This window comes from Pimephales promelas, chromosome 18, assembly GCF_988280905.1.
Source record: "Pimephales promelas chromosome 18, fPimPro1.hap1.1, whole genome shotgun sequence".
NCBI classification, from domain to species: Eukaryota; Metazoa; Chordata; class Actinopteri; order Cypriniformes; family Leuciscidae; genus Pimephales; species Pimephales promelas.
Genome location: NC_142786.1, coordinates 1052074 through 1062329, shown reverse-complemented (window position 1 = coordinate 1062329; position 10256 = coordinate 1052074). Strand labels below are relative to the sequence as shown.

The 10256-nt window shown below is 36.0% G+C and overlaps 1 protein-coding gene across 1 annotated transcript; it reads left to right on the top strand.

Annotated features, from left to right (window-relative positions):
• On the top strand, window positions 1-10029 carry LOC120475085 (zinc-alpha-2-glycoprotein). The gene is made up of 8 exons (XM_089123013.1): window positions 1-816; window positions 1035-1274; window positions 1350-1613; window positions 2200-2484; window positions 2870-2976; window positions 4743-4866; window positions 6678-6790; window positions 9104-10029. The coding sequence occupies exons 1-8, from the start codon at window positions 762-764 to the stop codon at window positions 9209-9211; spliced, it is 1296 nt and encodes a 431-aa protein (XP_088979139.1). The 5' UTR covers window positions 1-761; the 3' UTR covers window positions 9212-10029.
• The last annotated feature ends 227 nt before the right edge of the window (window positions 10030-10256 follow it).

The window sequence follows — 10256 nt, the reverse complement described above, 5'->3', positions numbered from 1 at the left end:
AAGTAACTTGTGTGTTCATGTGTTGAACCTGGTGCAGTTTAGGTTTGATTGATATCAGTCATTTCCCTCAGCTCATTTGAATACAGCATGTGTCCGATAGTCAAAGGAGATTAAATATTCTTTCAACAACAACAGCAAAAACTGTAGTTAGAATAAATAGCGGATGAGGAGCCGTATCCTGCACCCAGAACCAGGTCACGTCATATCTGCCAAGCCTGAGTCTCTTCACGTCATGTCTGCTAAGCCTTCCCAGGTGAAAAAGATGTACAATTAAGTGTATTAAAAATGCATTACATTATATTTGTATTGTATTAAAAACATATTTAAGTACATTTTTAACACACTTAGCCTAATTGTACGTCTTTTTCACCATGGGTTAGTCTGGGGCCACGTCATGCTTTTATTTTATGTTTTGTTATGTTTAGATAAACTGCAATATATTTGCACTGCACTGTTTATATAAACTCCAGCAGAACTGAATTGTGTTGTATAATGACACTATTGTCTTAGAGCTGTAATTATTTTGCTCAATAACAGGAAGCTGCTTTTAAACAGAAGCTGCTCAAGAGGAAGACATTTAGGAATTGTCAAGCGAGAGTTCATGTTTCTCATTACCTAATCATGCAGGATGCAAAACATTTCAGACATAAGAGACATGACATGATTGTGTAACTGTTGTGACCCATACTTGGAGGTTGTCTTTTACATTTAACCTCGTCCACTAGGAGCAGAATAGTGAACTCACACACACACACACAAGAATGATTTTATTTAGTTTTTTATGTTTTTGCTCTTTTCTAAGCGATGCACAGCAAGGTAAGAAAAAAAAGCTTTTTTAATTTCCATATGCAGCACTTCCTTCTGATCGACAGATACGTAAACAATTGGAGTTTGTTTTCAGGTTATATTGTACATGTTGTTGTTTTTTAGCACACTTCACCTATATATCATTTTACAAATTGCGTTCTGATTCTAATTTGTTCTTTATAAATACATTTTAGTTGTTCACGTGTTTCCATTGCTTCGTTCCTCAGAGAAACACTTCCTCCATTACAAGTTTACAGTCCTGACCAGAACACACACATTCCCCGAGTTCAGTGGTGTGTGTGTTTATGACGACAGACGCATCAAACACTTCAGTAATGAAGAACGAGTTTGGATAAAAGAGAGTGCACACGACTGGACAAATACACTTGAGGAACCGGCTGACTCAAGAGACTTTATCATACGTCAGATCAGGACTCTGTCAGACTGCACACACTCGCTGTGTCCTGGTGAGATTCATGCTTTACTCTTATTATCAGACATTATATTATTTACTGCGAGTTTCTCATGATCTGTGATTGTAGGTCATGTTCTTCAGAGAATAATTGGCTGTGAACTGGAGAAACTTCCTGACGGATCAGTGAATCTGACTGTCTTTGATGATTATGGATTTGATGGAGAAGATTTTATGTCCTTTGATTATGACACCGCGCAGTGGATTGATAAAAGCCCCAAAGCCAAAGAAACTAAAATGAAATGGGATTTTCAAACAGAACGAAACCAGTTTATCAAAAATTATCTGAAGACCTGCACTGACTGGATCTCAACGCTTCACAACACAAAACAGAGTAAGATCTACCAGTTTTGCCACATAACTCACGACCAATTCGTACGAGTGATTCAAAAGTGGCTAATTCATTCGACCTCACTCGTATGAATTTGTACGATTTGTCTAAACCCACGTGACGGTTATGTTTAGGGGCGGGGTCAGGGGTAGGTCATTCGTACGAATTAATCCGAATTGGCTAATTCGTAAAATATGTACGAGTGAGGTCGTACGAATTGTTACAAATTAGCCACCTCGTAAAATTCGTACGAATTCCTGTGAGATCGGGTTGGGTTTTCTCAACACTTTTAGATGTAATCGTGTCTTTGTGTTTATTAGTGCAGAACCAGTGTGGCGTGTAAACGAGTTAGGCAAATCAATGGTTCATCTGGATGATTTTCACATTGGATTCCTCTCAGCTTACTGAAGTATTAGATCCACCAACTAGTTAGCAGATGTTATTAAAGAATAAATTTAAAAGACTAATTTTCATTACTTGCCGATTTCTTTGGAACAAAACCCTAGATTTTTAACAGCACAGCAACATGAGAAAACTCAATTCTTTGTAAATGTTTGTTCGCTAATTGCATTATGATTTCCTTCTCCAGTTCCTCCACATGTTCACGCTTTTGTGCCGAAACTTTCTGATGATGGCGGTGAGCTGCTTCTGACCTGTCTAGCCACTGGTTTCTACCCCAGAGATGTTGAGATGAACATTAGATTGAACAGAATTAATCTTGAGGATCAAACATCTTCTGGAATCAGACCAAATCATGATGAAACCTTTCAGAAGAGAATCAGCGTGAAGATCGACAAAAACCATGAAGGATATTACGACTGTCTGGTCACTCACAGCGGTCTGACTCAATCACGACCGGTTGTAACAGTGTGGAGTAAATATCAACATGCATTTTGTTGTGATTATGATTTAAATTGTATATATATGAAGATTGAATACTAATCAGTATCTGTGGAAAGAAGAGAAGTGTTGATGTTTTTAATAATCAAATGGGCCATGAAATGTTTTTATTTTTTTTTATCTTCAATTTCACCGTCACAAACACTTTGACACGAGATTTGGAAGCACCAGCATGTTTAGAGCAATTAAGAAAAATAAACTTGCATTTAGTGGGATCTTTTGGAAGGATATCCTGATAGAAAACTGGGCAATGAGCTTTGAGATCTAAAACGTGCATTATAATGTCTTCTGTGTTTAAATATCTATAATAATTTAGTGCAATTAAAATTCTGTAATTATTTCTTTTCTTCCTTCTGCAGATAGAAGATATATTGGCAGTGAAACCGGATGTCAGTGTCTTCTAGGAGTTGGAGCGGCTCTAGCTGTCATTGTGATTGGTTGCTGCATCCAAAAAAAGATGGCGAGTTATTCAACATGATCTTTGCTTTAAATCTCTTGTTTTTAAAAAAATATTCTTTCAAAAAGATATTTAAAAAAAAATGAATTCACTGTTTTTATTGTGTATAATCTTCTGCATCTTTAAGTCGGATAAACAGCGAGTGAGAGTGTTTTACACATGCGAAAGCCTCAGGATCACATCAGTTGTCCTAAAAGTGTTCGTAAGAGATGCATTTGAAATGTTAAGCGGCAAATAGCGTCTAAAAGATCAACGTGACAGTCTTACACTCTTCAGGAACTCAATGCTTTCTAAAAAGAGAGACATTTACTGTATGCCACACATTGTAGAATTCAAACCGTGTTTTGTCCGAGTCATTGCCGTTGTATCTCTATCATACTAAGATAGGCCTTTGCTGTGCATTCCTCACTGTATAGAGCTTCTGTTTGCTGGTTATAGTCCAATACATATCTACTGTAAGTGTTATTATTGTGATTGTGATCCACTTTCAGAAGTTAAAGTCCTTCCTTTCAAATGGCTTTTTTAAAATCCGGTCTGGAGACTTTTTTCTTCTCTGTAAAACATGTTGAATCAGGTTTGGGAAGCTTGCTGTCTGTGTGTTTTTATTTTTTGGGGTGATTTTTAGTATATTCGTAACATTTACGACTTACAGAGGTATCCTGTAACCCGGATAATCATGATCATGGTGTAAAAATCCCAACGTCATGGATTTGATTCCCATGATCAAATGTAGCCTATAGAGATATGAGTGTATGCATAAATGTGCACAATAGCTTGTTAAATGTGCAATATAATATAATGTATTGCAGTCCTATTAGATAAAATATTCTAAACTAAAATGTGATTAATGGCCATGAAATGCGCCTGTTTCAATAATCAATTACAATAAATGTAATAAAGAAAATCCATGTAAGATCATAAGAAGAGATATTTGATATTGGGGCAAAGATGGACAGTCTAAATCATTTACAAAAACATATGTTACTAAATTACCAATATGTATATAAAGCTTTATGTATATAAAGGCTAGATGTGTTACGGCGGAGTTTCCATCGTCATCACCGGCGGCCATCTTGTCACAGACAAGCTGATGTAAGATGAGTGGTCAACACGAACACAAATACTCTTATCTCGTTGAAATCTTGACGGATTTACAAACGGTTTGGTTTCTTATAAACGTTATTAACGTGTCGTGGCTATATTATTTATTTATTTATTATTTATTTGTCATAACTACATCTCTGACGTTTAGGCTACAAACCGTTTGAAAATCGGTAGAAAATTGAGCAAGTTATGGTCATTTAAATAGTACATGTACCATTAACACAATGTTACGAGTGAGCGAGCTGCCTGTGACAAGATGGCCGCCAGGTGCAGACGACATATATATATGGTGATAACAGTGGCAATGCCATGATTCCCAGAGAATACATGATCAAATGTATGCAGCTTCAAGTATCTTTGATAAAAGTGTCTGACAAATGTATAAATTTGCCTCTGTGGACTAGCTATGTGTTGTGTTCAGTGTGCAATAAAAGAAATACATGTCTTGAACTATCCCATAAAAGCAGCGAAAACAACATACTTAAAAAAAAACCGAATGTAGCCTAACATGATCTTAAAGTGTGTGAGTTCACTAAACAGCTGCAAAAGTACAAGAATCTTCATCAGATGAGGATGATGATGATGATGTTGTTTAAATGAGAAAACGAAAGTGTTTAAAAGCTTGTCCTTCGGCACAGTGACTCAGCAGCACTAGAGACGCTGGCCTTTAAATGACACATATAAACAGTAGTAAAATGGTTCGCACGTTTAAAAACAGTTTCTTTATAGTTTTTTTTATGGTTTGGCTTATATTTCACCCTTTTCTATGCGATGGGGATCAAGAGGAGCACAAAGGTAAGAACAGTAGTTTTACTTCTGCTATAGCCCCAGCAAACACACGGAACGTTATATTTAGCTACATATAGCCTATACATATTTTCTATAGCTATACATTTAGAAAACTTTACTGGATCAGCGAGACGTTCTTGGGAACCAAAAACTATAACATTCCTGAACGTAAAATTAAATTGTTAGCTGAGTATAGGACTAAATCTGTGAATTAATTAGGCTATATTACGTTAGGCTACTATTATTATTATTTATTCGCGTAAGCCGGATATCAACACGGGTTCGTTCAGTAGCCAACAGTGGTAGTCCATTAGTGCGCTGAAAGTGATGATGGCTATGACTGATGACGGGGAATCTTATCTGTCGACAACCACTCCGCAGTGCATCATGGGCACAGGAGGCGCACTTCATTTGATACGCATTAAGTTGCTACCTGTTAACTGCATTAGCTGACCACTTTTGTGCTGCTCGGATCACCGAAAAGCATCTTAATGCAAACGTAAACAGCTTCTCTTGGGATGTGTGGGTTGTGTAAGTGCCTTGCAGTGATGGGACTGTTGATACTCAATGTGTCACACACTGTAGCCAATGCTGATCGAAATCACAATACCACCTGATCGATGACGTTTGAAGCCTCCGGACTGATTTTGTTTTCATTATCATTATAATAATAATAAAAACGGTCCATAAAAAGCGAAATGATTATGGAGGACGCATTATCCCTATAACATAATTTATATTTTCTAAACAGAACACCCTAAATATATTTCAATTTCAAGTAGTACATTTACATTATGATCACATACTTGAATAACTTATATTATAGATCAATATGTGAATCTGTTGACTAGGCTACACATGACACAACAAGTTGTGTTCTCATTGGCTAATTGGTTTAATGATATTAGACAGAACTGTATCGATCCCACACTTGTAGGGATAGTAGGGAAAAGTGTATACTTATATTAGTTATAATGCTTTTTGACTTTGCCTACCCAGTTTGTGTAAATCTACTTAGGGTTCATAGTATTTATTTTTTCCAACATTAATGTCCCACATGTCTAATACAATGTGGTTTTGCTGTACTTTTTTTCTTGATATACCCCGAGACGAGAGAATGGAAGTGAAATGTGACAACATGCCCCATAACTAATGGCGGTTCACTGCATGCGAGTTGTTCATTGTAACATCACCATAGATTAAAATGCTATCTGATCTAATCAAAATACAAGACAAACTAAAATATATTTCGATAAAATACAATTATTAACTTTTTCATTAAAAAAAAAAAGGCATTTTTCATTATTAAAAAAAAAAATGATTTGGTTTGATGAAATACCACTTGCATGACGTATTTCCTCAGTTTGGCCCATAGTAGGCGTAAAGACCGCAAGTGTGTGTAGAACTTTTGATTACTCGATTGGACACACTTAGTCTTGCAAAAAAAAAAAAAAAAAAAAAAAAAGTGTTTACAGGGCTTTTTTTAAATTTATTTATTTATTTCAATAGCTATTGATGTATTTATTTTATTTTTAAGAATATGAAGAACATTTATTTATTTATTTGTTAATTTCCTTATGATTTTGTTTCTGTGTGCCAGGTTCTCCAGATGTTTGCTAGTAAATCTCCTGATGATTACAGTAAACTGCTTTCATTTTTGAGTGAAGTGCAGAATGGCCTTTATACAGTAACACTGCTTCTGCATTACATATGAAACTATATGCAAGTCAGTGCTATTAATATTGCTTTCCACAAACAATTAAAGTGCTTTAATTCACTCCACCATGTGGAATGCATATGATGTGTTTATTCTGCAGACAGAAGCAGTGTTGGCGGAGAAACAGAGTCTCGATGGTGTTTTATAGCAGGAGTATTAGCTCTGCTCGCAGCTCTAGGGATATTGGGTTGGGTTTGTTTTAAAGTGCAAAAGGTGAGATGTCCAACATGATCATTATCTTGTTTTGAAACAGTTTAAAATACATCTTAAAATGCACGAATCAGGGATGGACAGATTGATAGCAGAAACATCTGAACGAATAGAAATTTTGATTTTGTAATTTGATGATGATTTTCATTATTTGTTTAAAATGACTCTATGGTAAGATTAATGCATTAACGTCTTGAATCCTGCATAACTGTCACGTCCCACAGGGGGGGGGACGCTTGCCATTATATTTTTAAAACAATAATATCTTAGAAAAGACCTTAAGTAATATTGACAAAATTATATATCATTTGAAAGCTTACAATCTCTAGTTTCCATATTTGGTGAATGATTTTCAAAATAAATTACACAGGAGCCGTAATTTATCAATTTGCAACAAGAATATTTTCATACTCATGAAGCGTGTTCAGACCTTTATTTTGAAATAGCAATGAACATGAAAAATCTTGAAAAATTTGTGTGTTTTCATGCCAAGAGTTCAAAAGATTGCATCCATTAAAGGTGCCAAATGGGATTTAAAATCAAATCATACAACATGTTCCATACCAGATGGGGGCAGTATACCTCCAGAAATACCTCCACGGCCACGCGCTCTCTCATGTCTTCAAACAATATGGGCGAGTGCTGTGTTGCTCTGTCTCCCTCGTGCATATTAATCAAATCAATTGACGCGATAGTAAAAGGTTGGAAGACCGCAGTTTCACGTGGAGCATTTGGAGATTTTCAGAGATTAGAGACTTAATGAACAACATCTCAATACTAAATTATAAGGGCCGTCTCATAGACAAGTCGGTGCATTTCGACGATATGGGAAAATTAAAGCCCAGGCTATTATTTCTAGTTTTATGATATTCGATTTGTTCATATTACATTTTTATCATTAGTTTGAATTAATTTGACAGACAGCAATTCCCTGATGTGGACCAAGCTAGCGTCTTTCAGAGCTGCCAACTCTCACAACACTTTTCACACACTTTCACGCCACACATTTTTGTCATGCACAGAAAAGGACACGGAGACCGATGTCAGCTCTCAGATTCTGTTCATTTTATTACGCAATTCAAACAATAAATGCAGTATTGGCGCTTTACACGACAGATCCCTAGCGCACGTGAACCGATCATCTCTACTAGCTAATGGTAAAAGAACACGAACACTGTTGAAAGATACAGTATGCTACAACTTACCAAAATGTATTCCTCATGCATAATATCGACCAATCATTTTTTTTTAACTCTTCCCTGAACTGAAATGTAGTAGTGGGCTGTATTTTCCACACGACTGACGTCAGGTTCAAGTACACACAAGCTGGCGCGAGCGCGACTTACTCGTGTACTGCAGTTTGGCTGGTGGTAACGTTGCCCGCCCGCATACCGCCTCCCATGGTCGAAACTGGTATTACGACACCTGCCGGGCCGGGGCTAGTAATTTAGCATGCTAATTCTGGTTAATATCTCGGCAGCACTATTACTTGTCAGTTTTTTAATGACATCATCAACCTTATTTCTTCTCAATCTTTTGATGCGTGTTGCTCATTTTTGGGATATTTTAACCTCAATTTTTACAGATGGCACCTTTAAATTATTTTAGAAAAAAAAGAAGGTCTGAAAATGTTTTAAATATTACGAAAAAAAAAAAATCACCATTTGTGATGTGGCATAAGCTATAACTCACGCGCATGTGTGTTCTTTTTGTTTCTTAGAGGTTGAATTCATATCAAAATCTGCCAAACTTCCCATACTACTTCTGAATAGGATTTCTACTTCATAAATTGTATGAAAATTGTGAAAATAATGGTTCATATCACTCAAAACACATATGGAAATGGAGGCGCCCTTATATGGGCAGTAATGGAGTCTGGTTGTGCCCTAGTGAAAAAGAGTGGTACTGCGCCCAAACAACATCTCACTAAAACTGAGATATCAACCTAAAATTTTAAACACAACTTGTTCAGATTTTTGGCTTTGATTTTTTCGCAGTTTTAGAGTAGCCCAGGTTTTGAAAATATATATTTTATATAAAATATGAATAATTCATTTTTTTACATCAAACTTCTTACTAAAATGTTTTTTTTTTCTGTTTCACTTTCTTAATTTATTTCACTTCTACAAAAATCTGCCAAATGTCTTCTGTAAAATGAGACCAGTCTTACGTCTATATTGCAAAGCATTCTTGAATTACAACCATTTAAGTCCGAAATGTGCATTTTCAATGGACAAGGGGGGTGGCAGTTAAGAGGTTAAAGCGTATATAATATGCTGAAGTGTGTATAAACGTCTGCTTTATCTTCTGTTTCAGGTTCATAGTCAAAATGCTGTAGAATCACTGACTTCAGTCCCGACTCCGGACACGGAGCAAGCCAACGTTACTCTGGTCAAATACGAGATTGGAGTCGCACTCCTTTAACTTTTGCTGATAATTTACTCACCCCCGTGTCATCCAAGATGTCCATGTCTTTCTTTCCTCAGTTGAAAAAAAAATTAAGGTTTTTGATGAAAACATTCCAGCATTTTTCCCCATATAATGGACTTCAATGGGAACCAAACGGTTCAAGGTCCGTTTATATATATATATATTATAAAAACGTGTGTGTGTATATATATATATATATATATATATATATATACACACACACACATCTTCACACACACACACACACACACACACACACGTTTTTATAGTTAAAATAGTCAAATAATTGACCCTTAGGCTTTTGTGAACTGGGCTTATCTTTTTAAAAATGGCATGAGAATTTTTTATTTATTTATGATTTGTGCATTTATTGCATGGACAGAGCAAATGTTTAAAATGCAAAGTTAGCTTAAAAGCTTGTCCTCTTTGAGTTTTGATTGCTACTAAGCTGAATGTCTGCACAATCTTAACAACAATGAAGTGAGTACGAGGTTCATCTGTCGATCACGTGTGTGAGTCACACTCATGACTGAAGCACAACATGACATATAGGCCTAGTCTAGGATGTGTGGAGGATAGAGCGATATTGGACTGATCTTTCGCTGAGAGAAAACATGTTTACAGGACACATTTACAAAAAAAAAAAAAAAAAAATGTAAGTCTCTAGATACAGACGTCTAATAAATGCATTACTGTAGCCTACCTTTTTGTACAACATCTGTTTCCATGAACTATAATAAATTAATGCTTGACTAAAGTGTCCGTTGTTTTTGGATCCCTTTAGAGAGAGAGAGTTTGTGTATTTTATTATCTAACACTTAATCTGTGCATAGAATTGACAGAATGATGATTCCTATGTGTCTGCTTGAGAGATCCTCAAAGACAAACCGCTGGAGATCTGATGATAATTTAGTCTCTATGCACAATTACTTCCGCATTCTGTAAAAACAGGTCGCATCGCTTCCGGTCCAGGTCTTTTGTATGTGCTTCGTGAATTTTTTTGCGGTTTTACTCAAAATAACTTAAAAAGGAGCGAGCA

What these genes read in the sequence shown, in the direction of transcription:
- LOC120475085 (XM_089123013.1), top strand. Translation starts at nt 762, where the DNA reads ATGATTTTATTTAGTTTTTTATGTTTTTGCTCTTTTCTAAGCGATGCA. An exon ending in CACACACTCGCTGTGTCCTG is followed by an intron (nt 1,275 to 1,349) that starts GTGAGATTCATG and finishes CTGTGATTGTAG; the next exon opens with GTCATGTTCTTCAGAGAATA. An exon ending in TCCAAAAAAAGATGGCGAGT is followed by an intron (nt 2,977 to 4,742) that starts TATTCAACATGA and finishes GCTGGCCTTTAA; the next exon opens with ATGACACATATAAACAGTAG.